We start from the raw sequence: 18405 nt of genomic DNA, 5'->3' as shown, positions 1-18405 counted from the left end.
TTATCAGAATTAAACAGTTGTATTAAATTATTTTTGACAGGCATTAGTTTTTTTAAAATATATTTTACTTACATCCAGTAGCTATATGGTTATTTATGTAGATTTTTGTTTGTGTGATGCAGGTCTAGTTGATCTTTCCAGTGAACCAGATTTTGAGGGAATCTATGATGAAAACATGAATGAAGATCCAACTTATGACCCTAACAGTGCACAAGAAAAAAATCTCTTTATGCAGTATGCAGACAATATACTATTTAAGTTGACATTTGGTACTATACAAGTTCAGCAGCATGAAAATGTGTGTAAATTTGATGCAGCATATGTGCTTTCTAATGTGATAAGATTGACTGAGGATCACCTTGACACAGTAACATACCAAAGGTTGCAGCAGAGGCTAATTCTTCAGCAAAAACTCGTGAAGAAGCACTTAGAGAAAAAAGCAGAAATCCGTAAGAATATTGAATATCTAAAAATAGTGAGCTTTCTGATTCCATTTTTACTTGGCTTAAAAAGAAAGATGAAAATTCCAAATTTAAATCAGCTTCTTCAACCATATTCAGGTACGCAGCTTACAAAAGACAGGTTATAATTTTAAGTTTTTATTTTCAAATTGTATATTGTTCATATAATATTAAATTACAGTACTTTGAAAATCATTTGACCATGTATTCTGAAAATTTTAATAAAATTATAATTATATAAGAAAGTGAATGTCTTTTAAGTGCGGAGAAACTATTATTTTGTACATTCTAAGAGTAGCAACTGCAAATAACTTAATTCAGACCGTGGTAGATAACTTGGATGCTCATTGTGTACAGGGAGCCAAATTCATCCCTGATGTAACTCTGTTGAAGTCTGTGAAGCTACAGCACAGTTGAACTTGGACTGGAATATTTATTCTAAACTAGTATTACACAATCATTTCTCAATGAAACACACTAATATGTAATTGCTTAGCACCTAAGATTTTTAGACCGCATTAAGAAATTACGTTGTATTACTTTAACCTTCTGTCGTGCTCTAAAAAAAATGTCCTCTTTTTTATAGATGATAAAGTTAAGACTGAACGAGAATTGCCTCCATTTGTGTTTGGGCCAGATTTTAAATGCCAACATTTTCATTACATAAAGAATGAGTATTTTCATGTCCATGGAGGAATTGAATTTGATGTTGGTACACCTTCTCTTGAGGATGTTTCAGAAAAGATAAAGGTTTTGGTTCAGTATCTTTTCTATGATTTATGTGTGTGTACTTGCAGCTAATATAGTATAAGAGAATATTCTACTTTTGTTAAAAATACCAGTGAGAGCTAAAGAAATCACGTGCTCATGAAAAAGGTGTTATCCTGCAGATTTCTTGGTAAGAGAAATATAGTAGAGCCAGGCTAAAGTAACAGTGCAATATTTCCTTATAGTAAATCTTCAGTATCATCAGTTTACTAGTTTGTAGCACAACTGTTATGTATGCTGACTTCAGCTGACTATACAGAGTGCACAATGCAAGAATTTTCAGGAAGTTAGGTTTGCATATGTGGGGGGAGAATGACACAGTATTTCTCCCTCCCCCCCCCCAAACACATATTCACACATTTCTCTTTCACCAGTTCCTTTAGTGTAGGTCTGGCTCCAGTTCTCAGTCTTCATCATACTTTCATCTGCATCTTCACAGTTTGTCGAGAGTTGGGAGCTCTCTGAATTGCAAACGGGCTGAGTCAGTGGCATTATCCCCAAATTATATCCTATAGCAGGGGTCAGCAACCTTTCAGAAGTGGTGTGCTGAGTCTTCATTTATTCACTCTAATTTAAGGTTTCATGTGCCAGTAATACATTTAAATGTTTTTAGAAGGTCTCTTTCTATAAGTCTATAATATATAACTAAAATATTGTTGTATATAAATTAAACAAGGTTTTAAAAATGTCTAAGAAGCTTCATTTAAAATTAAATTAAAATGCAGAGCCCCCCGCATTGGTGGCCAGGACCCGGGCAGTATGAGTGCCACTGAAAATCAGCTTGCGTGTCACCTTTGGCACACGTGCCATAGGTTGTCTACCCCTGTCCTATAGAAAGGACAGGGCTTCTGTCCTGTAGCCACAGTTATCACCTTAGTGTGAAGTCTTAGCTCCATTGAGGTCAATGGGTGTGTTTGTCATTGACTTCTGTGGAACCAGTATTTCACCATTAGTCTCTACTGGAATTTCAGCTGTGAGGTCAAACAGCTACTGATTTTGGATAATGGAATTCAGTTTGTTCTGAATCAACCCATTGCTCCAGAGCACCATCAAGGTCCCCATGCCATTTGCAGCTGAATGTTCTTCACAGACATGACTAATACTAGAGTTCAGGAGTCTAACAGGACAGAATGAACATACACAGAACGATGATTGCTGTTTCTACCTGCCGTGATTGGTATCCTTGGTTACAGAGGCAGTATTGCCCTAAAGGATGCATAGAATACAAGGGACAGATTTCTCTCTGTGCAACACAATGCATGGTATTGTATCATGGCCACCCTGAGGGGAAACTTGGCAGTTAAAGGGGCTGGCAAAATCCATTCATTTCCCAGGGATCAGAGTTCCTGTCTGTACTAAAGAGAGAGTGTGCTAGGCACAGCCATTGCATCCACATCCAATAGCAAGACTATTCCCTCAATGAGACTTCACATTGGGTGTGGATTTAACTTTCAACAGTCTCTGAAAGCAGCCTGTGTGTGTAGATGCACAGTGATCAGAATGGATTTCAGCTTGTATGTTTGGCATAACACAGACAAAATGTAAGTTGTTGGGCTCTTAGTGACCCTATGGCTCTGGTCAGTTCTTAGCCATTCAGACAACCACTTTATAAATGTAAACACTTACAGCTGGTTAATATAACAATTCTTTTGATCTAGGCCGTCTTTGATGACATACAGATTTGTGCATCAAACCATGTAGCCAAGTTGTTAGACCCGGATATACCATACAGAGAACATTATTCCATACCAACCATGGAATTTGATGGAAAGAGGTAGGAACATGCCTCATACTGTATATTTAAACTATGTAAAAATTGCCAAAGTATTAGTCTGGTTTACTGCTGTTTTCAAAACAATTATTGATTACTTGGACCTGCTGACTATAAATGAAAGAAATCATAGTTGTCAAGAACACCAAGACAGAGTAGTGTTTGAGAAAATGTGATGTGATCAAAATTTAATTTTAGTAGTCTAAATAATGTTCTGTTTAATATATTAAAGTAATAAAGCTAATTGAGTTACTTGATTAAATTTATGTGTAAACACAATTTTTTAAATCTCATACCCTAGCTTGTAAACTTTGGTTACGTTTTCTTGAAATTATGAAATATTCTTAAATTCTGTAGAAACATAATATAAAATTAGGATTCTGTCTCAGAGATATTGTTCCAAGACAATATGCAAAGAAGCATGTTTTAAATCCCAGCAGTTGAACAAATTCACACAACTGTATTATAAAAATTAATGTAAAAGTGTACAAACAGTCTGAGGCAAATGTTTAGTTTTTAAAATTGTTGTTTTGTTAAACTTTTGTAATGTTAGTGTTCTGTAGGAGAGAATGTTTATGTAAATATTCAGTAGTTTTAAATAAGATGTATTGAACTTGAAATAAGTATTCTCAGCTATACCAACTACTGAAAAATTCTTAACCTGTTGATTATTCAGACATGTATATTATAATGATTTTTTGTTTATATATTTTATTCGTCTTCTGTCAATGACAGTATATTGAAAATATTTTTATATGTAAAGACACAGAGCCGGATCCTCATTTGGTGTAAAGTGGTGTAGCTTCAATGACTTTAAAGGTACTCTGACAACTTCTACCAGCTGAGGACCTGGCTGTGTATTTTAATTTTATATATAAAAGCACAAAGTACACAAAAGAGCTAAAATGTTTCCTTTTAAACTTCTTTGTTTTGTTTTTTTGTTACAGCTACTATGTGATCTCCATTGAATTGGAAACTTTTTATCAGCAGCTATATAAGACCCCATGGTGGGGAGCCATAAATGAAATAATAAGCACTCTCAAGCCTAAAAGGCTTCCATTAACTGATATCCAGTCACTGGAACAATTCAAGAAAAGATTTGGTTATAAGAAAGCTATTAAATGCAAGGTATCCTACTTACTGTATAATTCTTTTTCTGAAAGAGCATTTATACTCTGGAAACTGACTCTAAAAATGGCTTTATGTTGAATGTCTCTCAATCATTCCAGAATAAGTTTGCACAGTTTACAAGTAAAACAATTATTTTTTTAATAACTGCCAGTGCTGTAGATTCCACCTGGAATCTAACAGTGAAGCTGTATTTTTTTGAGGCTCATGCACATCATCAGTGATAAGCAACAAAGAGTCCTGTGGCACCTTATAGACTACTGACGTCTGTTAGACGTTTTATCGTCTGTTAGTCTATAAGGTGCCACAGGACTCTTTATTGCTTTTTACAGATCCAGACTAACATGGCTACCCTTCTGATACTTGATCATCAGTGATGATTCTGCAGGCAAAATTGTGGCTTCAGTAACATCTCCCTAAACCCACTATTCTCACATTCTGTTCTCATTTACACAAGAGCAACTCCATTCTCTTTAATAGAATTAAACAAGTATAACAAAGGGCAAACATTTGACTATTCACTTGTAACTCGATTGATTGCTTTATGCATTATCAACAGTATAGAAATTGGCTCACTCTCCTATCGTACATCTTTGATGCGGCAGTGTAAACAGGAGTAAAATGGAATAAAATGTTGTTGTTTAGTCTCAAGTAAATAGATGTGATTCTGAATACACAGATCCATTGAGTAGTATGCTGCCATTTTTAAATAGTCATTTTCAGGGTCCAGATCTTCATGTGATGTAAATTGACACACATTTATTGAAGTTAAGGGAGTTAAGTGGATTTATATCTGCTAAAGTTCTTGTCCTCAATATAGACCCACAATTTAAGAATTGGAAGTTGTCTCCTTTTCCAGTAAATGTTTTATTCCTCTTTGACATACTGTCTCTTATTCTATTTACATGGATTTAGAGTTTACCTTATGGTATGAAGTCTGCTGCTGAGAGAGGACTATCTGCTATCTTCCATACTTTTTGTCGTAAAACATCTACTTCCAGTCTCAGTGTTGTAGATGAATATGGTTATGCTCTTCTCCATCATGCTTCCATACACAACCGTGTGCCAATTATCTGTCAGCTGATTAAGTCTCATTTGAATATCAATCAGAGGCGCAATGTTCACTTTAACCCGGGTAAGATATGATATATACATATATGTCGGGAAGCTATGATTGAGGGGGCCCCATGTTCCCTGTCACTTCCATCACCAGAGGGGAGCTCTCTGATAGGGGGGAGTCATGGAAGGAGGGAATACCAGAACAGTGGAATGTTTCTTCTTTCTAAACCTTGTGAAAGCCTCTCTGCAGGAATTTCACAGGGATCCAGATTTGTGAAGTGAGAGGCAGAGGGCAACATTCATTCTATATCTCATTTTCTCCTCTTCAAAAACCGTGGAGTAGAGCAGTGTAAATTACTGCAGGTTGAATTCACATTAACTTACTGGTCTATTAAATCTACACCTTCGAGCATTTCTGGACATTGGCAGTTGGGGGAGCACATGTGGCTGCACTGTTTCTTTTGTTAGGTACTGCAAGGAGCCAGGAGTGCCATGTTGCAGTATAGAGGAAAGTATCTTTCATGTGGGTGGCCTTTGTATCTAGCAGATCTCCAAGATCCGTGGGATTGTAGATGCACAGATTTTTAAGACTATCATGATCATCTCGTCTGATTTCTTGCATAATACATTTCACCTAGTAATTCCTATAGTGGAGGAAATTATTTTTTCCTACTACATCAGTGAATACTATCAAGCTCATGAACTGAGTTTGAATCAGAGGGCTTTTAAGAAAGATATGCAATATAGATTTAAAGACTCTAAGTAATGATGAATTTATCACTGGACCCCTGACCTCTTCTGTGGGGGGGAGGAAAGGGGGAACAAATTACTCTGCACTGGAATAACATGTTGGGGTGTATGGGTTCCAGAGTATTTGTGGGCAACAGAAAAGTTTTCCTCCCTAGAAATATTAGAAACCTCCTCTGTGACCACTCTTTGTTTTCTTTCTGCAACGTACAGCATAGGACAAAATGTGCTTTACAACTAATTTTATAAATTTATCCATCTCTCTTTGTGAATTTCAGCCTGTTCTATTACAGTCATCACTATCCAGCTTTTCAGTTTCTTTAAATTACTGCCATAATGTAGCCCTCTAAGATTCCATTTTGCTTGATTTATGACATGTATACAAATATCATTAGAAATATATAGAATTAGAATATATCCAATATACAATTCTATAAAAACATTTAGTCTGGAGCTAACGATCATAAATATATTTTTGTTTTAGGAAGACGTTCACAGAAGAGTGAGACTAAGGGGGACAGAGCTGGTAATTAGTACATTAAATATTATGAGACCTTTTAGTATTTTTTGTTATAAATATACAATGTAAACAAAAAAGAGTTCATCTCAAGAAAGGGAAAATTTGACATTTTTATGAAAATTAGAAGGTAGAGTCTACTGGCCAAGTCTTGTCTCTAGTCAGCTTTTACTGAAGCAAAACTCCCACAGAAGCCATGAACTTTGACTAAGTACATTAGGATTTTGATGTAAAAGAAGGGGAAGCTGAGTGGGGGATGAGCACGTATAGCATGGGAACTTTGAAGACTTGTTCAGAGTTCTACTTAAAAGTTTCTGTAATTCTTTCATCAGTAGTAAACTAAGTTCCAGCCATGAGAAGGCAGTCCCAATATGTTATGTCTCATGATTACTGTCACTGGGATTTCATGAAAACATTAGAGGAAAGCTATAGGATTTGCACTGGAAAATTCTACATTTCACTTGTCAGCAGCTCCTATCTTCCACACCTTCATTCTAGGGTATAGGTTTCATATTTTAGAATTCTTTGGCTTGTCATCTGCTGTGTTTAAGACTATATGGAAGATAGTTAATTCTCCTCTAGAGCTTGGTGTTTCAGTTCTAAGCGAATAATTGCTTTGCTTTGAAATCCAAAGCCAATGCATTCAATGTGATCTTTACTGAGGTAGGGAAGCCTTCTTTTAAACTATCCAGTTGCCTGACTGCTCTTTAAATTTTTCAGAGAAATTTCTTGATATAAGTGATCTCAGCCAGTTCAATGAGTATTGTTAAGTTAAGAAAAAGGAGATGGAGTGCAGACACTTATTCTGCCAAGACTGGTGGTCCATTAATTAAATAATGGATAAGTTCTGGTTTTATAGGCCTTATTATCTGAAACTAACTACTTCCTGACTACTGTTCATGTTATTTATTCCTTGATACATTCCCACTTCAAACCTAATCTAAGTGTTTTGAACTCCAGTTAAGTACATCTTTTAATCCTTTTCACTTGACAAAGGAACTGATAGTTAGGAGCATTAAGGGACTATGCCTTCTCTGGTGGAACGTATCCCCTAGTGTGTGGCAACTGTAGTTGCCCCATAATTCTAAAACCTCAATTCTAAACTCCACTTCCTTACTGAGGAGTCTCCAGGTGTGGGAAATTCTCCAGTGGACATAATCTATGTAGTTGTCTCTACCACCTCACCTTTCATGCACTGTACTATAAACCTTGCCTTTGGTGGAACACAGCTCAGTATCCATTTTAGAAAAAAGTATACTATGACCCCAGTCCTTCGTTAGGCTCCACACAGCCACAGAATCCCTATTAAAGTTGCCTAGGCTTCTATAGGGATCTGGCTGCATAGCACAGATTGGAGACTGTGTGTCTGTGATACTACCTGTAAGAGTCCTGGGCTGCCATGCTTTCGGAGTAGTGCCAGTATATCTGATTATGTTAAATATGTTCACTTTCAGGAAAACCAAATTTGCAAGAAAAGGAGACCTCTGGGGAAAGAACTGGTGAGTGGTAAAGAAATCAAATGTTACCTTTATTATCTTTACCTATGCAGCATGTGGAAGCTAGTAAGATTACAACTAAGGAGCAGAGAAATGAAGTATTTTTTATTAAAACTAAGGCATTTATACTTTAAGAAAATGTGTTTCCACACTGCTTAAGTCTGTCCAAGGCTTTGAAAGCTATAAAAATAAGATTTTTCCATGACTTGCATGGGATGGAAGGCAGGATGTTTGTTTTGAAAAGTATAAAATACTGTATTATTACCACTGAAGTTATAACTTCGGACATCTTTAGTTTTAAATATGTTGATACATTCAGATGTTTTCCTTTTATCTCAAAAGCTTCAATTTGATATTAAATCAAGACCTCGTAGAGATGAATAACTTATTCTGTGATTAGAATGGCATGAAAACAGTGCTGGTAAAACTGGCAAATAGTTATGTGGAGATTTTACATCATGTTTTGCAGGCACAGTTTAGGTGCATCACTTTGAAAAGTATGCCCATTGTATCAGCGTTTTTTATATATCCATCAGCTTTAGGCCCTACTGCTTTACACTTGGCAGCTCAGTGTGGATCCATTGAAGCACTTACTTGTCTTCTGGCCTTTAAGGCAGATTATAAATTAACAGATGATCGAGGATGGATGGCTATACATTTTGCTGCATTTTATGACAACATTTCCTGTATCACGGTTCTCTATAGAAAAGACCCAGATCTACTAGAGGCTGAAACAACAGCTGAGTAAGTCACTAGAATTTTTATCACTGTGACGATTGGTGCTTTATCATTTATATAATACAGTGTACTTGAAAGACCACAAATATGCCCCCTCTCCTAAAATTTCTGTCTTGCTGTACAAATACCGCCCCGTATTGGAAAACGAATTAGCCTTTCTAGAATGAGGAGTAAAATAACAGTATTTATATGCTCACATATATGTCCTTAATTATATGAGAGCAACTCCTTTGGCTTTAATGGGAGTTATATGCATTGGGGCCCCATTGTCTCTAGGCTGTACAACTTCAGTGTTATCATACTCATGATTGTGAATTTCTATTGCTCATGATGTTCCTATGCTCTGGGTGGGTGAAGGAATATTATAAGACATAGAAATTCAGGACCTAATTTTGCCATCCAATAGGATTGTGCAGCAGCCACTCAGGTCAACAGAAGTTACATTTCTGTATGAGGTCAGAATTGGGCCCTCAGAGTCCTGAGACATACTTAGGCTATAGCATAAAATCATTGTTTTGTGGGGAAGAAGAAGAGGAGACCTGCTGAAATCTTGAAGATGCACTCTCAGTGTCATTCAGTCATGATACTGCACAGATATCTACCATTGAGAAACAGGAAAAGAAGGACCTAATGCAATCTCAGTGGCAATCACCGTAAAAGCTACCACTGACTTAGTAGAATTTGGTCTGACCACCAGGGAGCCTCAGCTAAGTCAGAAATCAAATGAACAATTAAAAATCAAACAAGCAGAAACTGTAAATCCAAGACAGATTAATCTGAACAAAGAGCTTATGCATTCACATCCTTATGGATTCCATTTTTGAAAAATAATAGTTTATAATCAGCTGAAATAACTATGAAATAAACTTGTTTGCATACTTCATATTTTATTACATATTAATTTATACCACAATATGTTTGTGTTCCATAGATATCATTCTACTCCACTATTGCTTGCAGCCACATCTGGAGCATTAGATACTCTTCAATATTTGTTTTCTCTTGGTGCCAACTGGAAGAAAACTGACAGTGAAGGAAACAATATAATTCATTTAGCAGTGCTGTACTTTCACACAGAAATTCTCAAGCATCTAATACAGCTAGATAATCCAGATCTTCCAGTTTGGAATACTCTTGTAGGTAAGCACATACATTCTCTCTAAAATAAAAAGTCTGTGTATGATTCATTTTAACCAATGGTATTTTCCCTAAAATGGTGAAAATATCTATAGTTAATGTACTTTCCAAACTAAGCTACAAATAATGAAAAACAGAATTTTGAATGTTTTGGGGCTAAATTGTATCTCTAGCTTTCCCTGTGAAGTCCATTAATTTGAATGGAGTTGCAGAGGCATTACTGAAGGCAATCTGGTCCTTAATTGTTATATGATGAAAATAATATGGTTTCTGTTTTTAGCATGTAGGAACTATCTACTGTTTATGCAGCAAAAAATAGCTTTCTTTTGATACTATTTCAATTACCATTGAGATCACTGTATCTTATTTTTTCAGACACCTGTTTCTCCTACTGTCTTAGGCCCTGATCCTGCAAATACTTAAACATGTGTTTAATTTTATCCATGTGAGTAATCAGATTGAGCTCAATGGGACTACTCAAGTGTTTAAAATTATTCACATATATAAGTGTTTGTAGGCTCAGGACCTTTGCGTGTAATTCAGAAAGACATATTTCCAGCTTCTGCATTACTGAAGCATACCCAGCAATTTATTATTTTAAATTGCAACTCTACAGACTCATAGACTCATAGACTTTAAGGTCAGAAGGGACCATTATGATCATCTAGTCTGACCTCCTGCACAAAGCAGGCCACAGAATCTTACCCATCCACTTCTATAACAAACCCCTAACCTATGTCTGAGTTATTGAAGTCTTCAGCCTCCTTTTCAAAACAATTGGAATATCCATAAAAATACATCTGCACTTACCTACTTATTTATATGTATAGTATTTATGTGTGCAGTTATCCAGTTGGGATGCAGAGAAGGAATTTTGCAGGTATAACTTTTACATCCATGTTTGAAAATTAGTCCCCTTCTCTTTCCTGTTTCTGCATAAAAAGGCTCTTTGGCTATCATTGGGTTTTAAGCACACTTTATAGTCCCGATCTTCCAATCAAATGCACACAGTGAATTCTTATGTCCACATGGAGTCTCACTGTTTTCAGGAGGGCTCCACATTACCACAGTGTTCTACTCATGCAAATTGATTGTAGGACTGGGGCCTATGTCAGCCCCTGACTCGCTTATCTTTTAAAACTGTAAATTCTGATCCATAAAAGAAATAGCTTTCTTCAGTTATAATGTAAAGGGAGTTGCCCTTCACCTAGTAATGAGTCATTGGGCCAGATCCTCAGCTGCAGTTGAGGTATGCTGAGCACAGTTGAGGAATATGGAGAGCAAAGACCCTCTTTATACTCCCCTGATCCTGGAACTGCTGAATACTGCCTCAATCTATGTCAGCTGCCAAGGGGGCCATTATGGCAAACAGGGATTCCTAGATACAGGGAACCACAGGCCAGACCTCCAGTCCCTAACCACAGCCCCAACACTGGCAGGCGGTGATATAAAAGCTGCCTGAGTATCCTTATATGTAAGGGAGACCAGAGTTACTTGATTTAGGTCCGCTTTGCTCTGGATTAGGGCAATTAACTCCAATCTGGAATATAATGAAGAAGGAGTTGAGTATCCATCAAGTTGTCTCCTTATATAGTAATGAGTTCAGTTGCTGCTTCTGGCATACGTGAATAAGGGTTGCACAAAGACAAACAGGGCCTTACATGCTATTCAAAACTGTTCTCAGTTGGGGTATTTGTTCAAATTGTGATTTCATTTAAATAATTTCCCTTTGTACTTATACATGTAATTAAATAGCTTTGCTTCGAACTAAGCAGGTCAACTTTACATCATAATATTCAAAGAGAATAAATACTCTACAGCTGAAGTAATATTAAAGGAAGATTATATGGGACACTCAATTTAAATCCTGCTAATGGCAGTTCATGATTTTACTAGGTGAGGATACTAGGAAGAGGATTAAGATGGGAGGATATATTTTCTTACAGTAGAAGCAATGCAAGCAATATAATAGAAACATAATGTTAAAATGAAGCACTTGTCATATTATCCTACCTCTCCATAAACCTTTCTTTACATTCTCTCTAGCACAAATTAAATAAACAGTTGCCCATACCCTTTGGGGTTGCCCCAAACTAAAATATTTTTGAAATGAGAGGTGGTGTTGGTAAATATTGTTCGATTTGGACCCTGAAATGAATACCACCTAACAGCCACAAACTGTTTCTTTGATTATTTATGTAGAGAGCGCATATACTTAATCTGGTTGCTGCCATGATATAATTTTTGAAGTAGACTGCTAAAGTGGACTATTTGCTATATGCAAAGACACACACAGAAAACCAGTACATAGCACACACATTACTGTAATGTTTGGACTCCCTGATCCTATGGTTATTTTTGAGAATATAGACCATTGATCACCAAACTAAAAAGTAAATATGGATATATGTAAAATTGCTGGGAAGAAGGCAGTTATGAGAACTTGAAAATCACCTTAAATGTTAAGTACAGGTTGGCTATTTGAAATTTAAGCCATAACTGAAAGGTTGATTTAAAGATAAATTCAGATTGTTTGTATTGTTTCAAGTGCAATCAGAGTAACAACATTTGAGGATTGCAGAGAATTCCCATTGACAATAATGGAAGTTTTGCATAGGAGGGGTTTGGTGCAATATGAGAGCACTCCTATCCAAGAAGAGATTTTTTCCTTTATTGTGAATCTCATTGTAACAAAGTAGTATATGTGCACACACATACTCATTCCTATCATAGTACTTAGCTGCTAGTCTGTGGAACAACACTGTAAACTGGAAACTTTTTTTAAAACTATGAGCTCCAACAAGGATTGTTTTTTCTTACCCACATGGAAACATATGTGGAGTAAAATCAGACCCCATTGAAGTAATTTAAATTTGATGGAGCCAGGATTTTTATCCCTTATTGGCGTATCCTTATGATAAAGGAAAAGGACCTAAGGAACTAGGGGTTACAGTGGACCAGAAGCTGGATATGAGTCAACAGTGTGCCCTTGTTGCCAAGAAGGCTAATGGCATTTTGGGCTGTATAAGTAGGGGCATTGCCAGTAGATCGAGGGATGTGATCATTCCCCTCTATTCGACCTTGGTGAGGCCTCATCTGGAGTACCGTGTCCAGTTTTGGGCCCCACACTACAAGAAGGATGTGGAAAAATTGGAAAGAGTCCAGCAGAGGGCAACAAAAATGATTAGGAGGCTGGAGCACATGACTTATGAGGAGAGGCTGAGGGAACTGGGATTGTTTAGTCTGCAGAAGAGAAGAATGAGGGGGGATTTGATAGCTGCTTTCAACTACCTGAAAGGGGGTTCCAAAGAGGATGGATCTAGACTGTTCTCAGTGGTACCTGATGACAGAACAAGGAGTAATGGTCTCAAGTTGCAGTGGGGGAGGTTTAGGTTGGATATTAGGAAAAACTTTTTCACTCAGAGAGTGGTGAAGCACTGGAATGGGTTACCTAGGGAGGTGGTGGAATCTCCTTCCTTGGAGGTTTTTAAGGTCAGGCTTGACAAAGCCCTGTCTGGGATGATTTAGTTGGGAATTGGTCCTGCTTTGAGCAGGGGGTTGGACTACATGACCTCCTGAGGTCCCTTCCAACCCTGACATTCTATGATTCTATAAAAGCCATTAAAAAGGACAACTGAAAATTGTTATTTTTAAGTTCAAATAATCTTGAAAGTTCCCGTTCAATGACAGCTGTGTTTTTGTGAGATGAAAATGTTTTTAAAATGTTTTACATTCCCAACAGAGATGTTACAGTGTGAAGACTCTATGAGGCCAGAAATGGCAGTTAGATCCTTGGAAGTTCTCTGTTTAGCAAAAGATTTCTACTGGAAATGCATTTTGGATTCAGGTGATATAAATAGCGTAGCAAGTGTACTTGATTTTATTTTAACATCTTAAAGCCATAAGTTTTCGTAAAATTAATTGTGCTGTCATGTCACCATTCATTGTCAACAATATTAGTGCATAAACAAAGAGTCTCCAAAGGTGCTACATTCAGCAAAACTCTGATAATTCCAGCTCAGTTCAAAACCAAAGGTGTAAAATATTTATTAAATGAAACTCTAGCATGGGTCACAAGTGTAAAAAAGCTGCTTAACTTGAAGGATAGTTTCAACAACCTGAAGGAAGGCTTTAAAACAGGATTTCAAGAGTGAGGAGAAGTAGTAAGAACTGACATAAATAAGGGTCTGGCTGGGGCCTCCACAATAAAAGTGCCTCTGCATTGGTTTAGTCCTTGTTCATTTGGCAAAAGTCGTATTTTATTGTGTGTCTGGAGTTGGAATGGAGTTTCCATTAGATTATAATATTTGTAGGTGGATTAAATTTCAGGCCTTGGCATGTTAGGTGTCCCTGTCATTTGTTTTTATTTTTGAAATTACTAAAATATTTCATGTAACTCTCATAAGTTCAGTTTAAAATAAACAATAAGCAAACGTGATATTGGATGCCTGTCACACTGCTATAATCATGAGTTTGTTTTCTTATTTATTGCAGGTGCTATCCCCTCTCTAATCAATCTGTTGAAAGGCCACCAGATCAAGCTGGCATGTATAACATCAGGGGTGTTGAGTAACATTTCACCACACATCACCATTTCTAAAGCTTTAGTAGAAGCAGGAGGCATTTCAGTATTAATTGAATTGTTGGGTTCTGGTGAACCTGAACTGCAATCTCGCTGTGCTGTTATCCTATACGATATTGCCCAGTTCGACAATAATCAAAATGTCATTACTGAGCTGGTAAGCCTAATTCAGGAACTGTTAGTTATGTTCACATTATTTACTTAAAAAGGACTGGATTTTTAAAAAATCCTTTGCTTTTCCAATATGAGGTAATTTTCATAGTTGATGAAACCTATTTGACATCTTTTGTTCCATTAATTTATATATACTGTGAGGCACATGGAATGTAATTGCAATGGCTCTTTCTTTGGGATTGTTCCATATTACATTCATATGCTTTTTTCCTTCCTTAGGGTGGAATCCCTCCTTTGATAAATCTTTTGAAAATTAAATTACAGGATTTGTTAGTTAATGTAATAAATTGTATCCGGGTTTTATGCATCCAGAACAAACAGAATCAAATCACAGTGAAGGAACATCAGGGTATTCCAGCACTTGTTGAGTTTCTAACTTCACAATCAGGTAAACTTTTATTTTTACATGTTTGTTTAATATTCTTACTGTAGACATTTGGAAAAAAGGAAACACTGCATATTAGTAATGGTTTGAGTATTATTATATACTCCTGGGGGAATTCTGCACATAATATTTTCAAATTCTGCATGTTTTATTTGTCAAAATAACATAATCTAATCACACCAGTTTCAATTATTATTGGTCATTTATTTCAAAATACCTGTCAGCAAGTATGTTTGTAACAATACAAACAACAAAAAAGATTCAGGAATTGCTTTTTTGACAAATAGATTACTTAGTAGTCATATTAATACAGAACTGAGTAATAATTCATTTGAGCTACAATACAGAACTGTATTTCCCACACCTCTCAGAAGCAGTGCAAAGCCTTGGGGGAGTCAGAGGTAACGGAGGAGCTGAGGAAGAGGGAAGTAATTGCTGGGAAGGAGTCTGGATGTGAACTTGGAACAGGGTGGATTTAATTTAAATCACTAGTCAGGAAGACTCAATTTAATCATTGGTTTCTACATAAAAGTGCATTCTTGTTGGTTGTTATAACCTTAATACATATTCTTCACAGCTCAGAGATAGATGTAGGTTTCATTTTTAGAAGGTACACACTATACATTTTTAAAGTGATTTATTTTGAAAACTTTTCAGATTAGTTTTACAGCTATATCAGAAAATGAATGATTGTTTGGTTATTTCATTTACCAAAGGTAATTGAAGCAGATATTTATGAAGCCATTGGGAGGTGAACTATCTCCAATTCAACAGGTTAATCATTAATATTTGGAGGATTTTCTTGCCATGCTGTATTAGGAGAACATCACCAAACAGACATTTAAATTGTTTTATTTAACTATTTCTCACCTCTATATATTATTTATTTATTTAAAAACATTTTTGCTGTTAACAAGCATGTTATCTCTGGAGACACAAATCCACAGTTTGAGAACTGCAAAACTAAGCATCTCTGATGGTATCTTCTAGACTGAGCACTGAGTCCCATTGGGTAGATAGAAAGATTAACCTAAATAATCTATACAGAAGCCCCTGATCCCCGTAAGATTGGATCTCTAATTCATGAACTATTGGAACTCATTAACAAAACTTTTCTTAAACATTACATGAACATATTGTCTCATACTATAGAATTAGAATTTATAATCCCTATTCCATGATGAGATAGCTTTGAGTTATAATGTATCTTAATTAAAACTATCTTTAGATAGGTGTTTTCCTCAAAAAGCATTTTATCAAAAAGATCCAATTTAAATAAAAAAATATTTTATCCACCTTGACTTGGAGGGTTGTTGGGTATGGATGGGAAAAATATGGAACAGTTTTTTTCGGGGGTGGGGAGGGAGTGCTAGGGAGCTTCCCCCATCCAGACCCTGGCTGACCCCTAGCCTTTCCCATTCAGTCAGGCACATCTGTCCTGGTCCACATATGTCTCTCCACTTCCACTCAGACACCCACTCCCCTCATCCCTATGTGGCCCTGCCACCCCCTCCTCTGTCACCATGTGCCCTTGCACCTCCCTCCTCCCTGTGGTCCTGCGCCTCCACTCCCATTCAGCCCCTGCCCCACGCTGTCCTCCCCCACTAGCCCTTATCAGCCTCTATCTGACTCCCCAGCAGCCTCACGCTGTCTATCTCCCCATAGCTCTTGTCTCCTGACCTAACCCGACAGGCACTGTGAAGAAGGCAGGCTCTTTCTCTTCCCTAGCTGGCCAGAAGCTGCTGCTCTCGTCTATCACCACAGCGCCCTCTGGTGGGCAAAAGGTGGAACTGCAGCAACTTTCTGGCAGAAGCTTTTTTCTGAGCAAAAAAATAAAAATATGCATGACTCATTTAATATAATATATTAATATTTGGAGATATACCTATCTCATAGAATTGGAAGGGACCTTGAAAGGTTATTGAGTCCAGTCCCCTGCCTTCACTAGCAGGACCAAGTACTGTCCCTGACAGTTTTGTTTCCCCCCACCCCCTGAGCCCTAAATGGCCCCCTCAAGGATTGTACTCACAACCCTGGGTTTAGCAGGCCAATGCTCAAACCACTGAGCTATTCCTCCCTCCCTCGATTAATTATGCATGTGCACAGAGGTGCAGAATTCCCTCAGGAGTAACTATTTTTGCTTGATTGTTGTAGGGCCTGATCCAGAGCCACTGGAGTCAGTTGAAAAAAATCCCATTGACTTCAGTGGGCTTTGAATCAGGCCCTTGTTGCCTATGTTAATGTTTTGCTATTTAGACTAGTTTTTCACAATATTTCCATGCAAGTTACTTTAAAATTGCCTTCAGACTGGGTAAATTTGTTTACAAATCAGGCTTTAATACAGAATAATTTGCAGACCCTGAAAGAAAAAGACATAGGAGGGTAGATTGGCAGGGAAAATTCTGTGCTCAGTTCTACCCTGTGCAACTTAATTGATTTGAGTGGAGTTGCATTGGTGTAGAATTTTACTCACTATTTTTTTTTCATACTTTGGTTTTCATTTATAACAACCCAAAGTGTATGAGAACAAGTCCTATATGTACAATTTATACATGGGTGATAATACAATATTAATGCAATATTAAGGTTAATAATTTATCTGCAAAAAGCTTACAAGAAGTGTTCTGCCTAATCTCCCATGTTCTTGACCTGTAAAAATATTTTCTTCTTGCAAGCTTTCTATAAAATCAAGATAGTACTGCTTTGTGCAACCACCAAGTTTAGCCAACATTAAAGTTCAAAGGGCCACATTAGTGATGTGAATGAGATTTTGGGGGCATCTGACAATCGTAGCCTTAGGATTTAAATTTGAAGAATATCCAGAAGTCAGACATGACTAAATGTTTAGTCAGCATTTTAGCTATCTAAATCTGTACGCTGCAAGTGTATTAGCCCTAACATCTCTCTCTGAAACATAATTACTACTAATCTGAAATAAAATCTTCTAAGGGAAAAAAAAAGAGAGAATTTTGTTGATTCTTATCACTGTTTGACTAATACTTGTGCATTTAAAGATGTGCTACAGGCTGTATCTTCAGCAGCTCTTGCAGAGCTTGCTCGGGGGAATGAGAAGATGCAGGATGCCATTGCAGATGCAGATGCAATTGGTCCTCTGGTTGAACTTCTCCGTGGAAGGAAAATCACTGTGCAAGTGAAAGGTGCTATGGCTATAGAAGCACTATCAGATAACAACACTCATATACAGAAACTGTTTCTGGAAAAATCAGCAACAAAATATCTTTTAAAGCTCTTGAAGGCAAGAATTTACTTTGCATTTTTATTTTTCTAAAGTCTTAAATCAATTTGTTCATTAGAAAAAAGCGTAAAATAGGCTGAGTTACTTGGAATAATTGAAAAACCCATAATATCATGGAGTAAATAGTTTTTTAAATGTGTAAGACTTAAAATTCTGCTAGTGAAGGAAAAACTTTGCTTTTTTCAA

At 36.8% G+C, this 18405-nt stretch overlaps 1 protein-coding gene across 5 annotated transcripts in view; it reads left to right on the top strand.

The window, feature by feature from the left end:
* Window positions 1–18405, top strand: part of ANKAR (ankyrin and armadillo repeat containing) — a 52228-nt gene that overhangs the window by 7240 nt on the left and 26583 nt on the right. For all 5 annotated transcript variants that reach the window (XR_005586142.1, XM_039494335.1, XM_039494339.1 and 2 more), the window contains exons 3-15: window positions 123–560; window positions 1048–1211; window positions 2888–3003; window positions 3948–4128; window positions 5044–5263; window positions 6419–6460; window positions 7906–7950; window positions 8484–8691; window positions 9617–9825; window positions 13565–13669; window positions 14317–14561; window positions 14798–14966; window positions 17978–18219. Coding sequence is in view for 4 of the 5 variants with exons in the window: in XM_039494335.1 (XP_039350269.1) it covers window positions 123–560; window positions 1048–1211; window positions 2888–3003; window positions 3948–4128; window positions 5044–5263; window positions 6419–6460; window positions 7906–7950; window positions 8484–8691; window positions 9617–9825; window positions 13565–13669; window positions 14317–14561; window positions 14798–14966; window positions 17978–18219 (2384 nt within the window). In the remaining variant the exon portion in view is untranslated. The remainder of the gene's footprint in view (window positions 1–122; window positions 561–1047; window positions 1212–2887; window positions 3004–3947; window positions 4129–5043; window positions 5264–6418; window positions 6461–7905; window positions 7951–8483; window positions 8692–9616; window positions 9826–13564; window positions 13670–14316; window positions 14562–14797; window positions 14967–17977; window positions 18220–18405) is intronic.

The sequence above is a fragment of the Mauremys reevesii genome, linkage group 11 (assembly GCF_016161935.1).
Source record: "Mauremys reevesii isolate NIE-2019 linkage group 11, ASM1616193v1, whole genome shotgun sequence".
Lineage (NCBI taxonomy): Eukaryota > Metazoa > Chordata > Testudines > Geoemydidae > Mauremys > Mauremys reevesii.
Note: the sequence above shows the minus strand (reverse complement) of the source record. Positions and strands in the feature narration are given on the sequence as shown.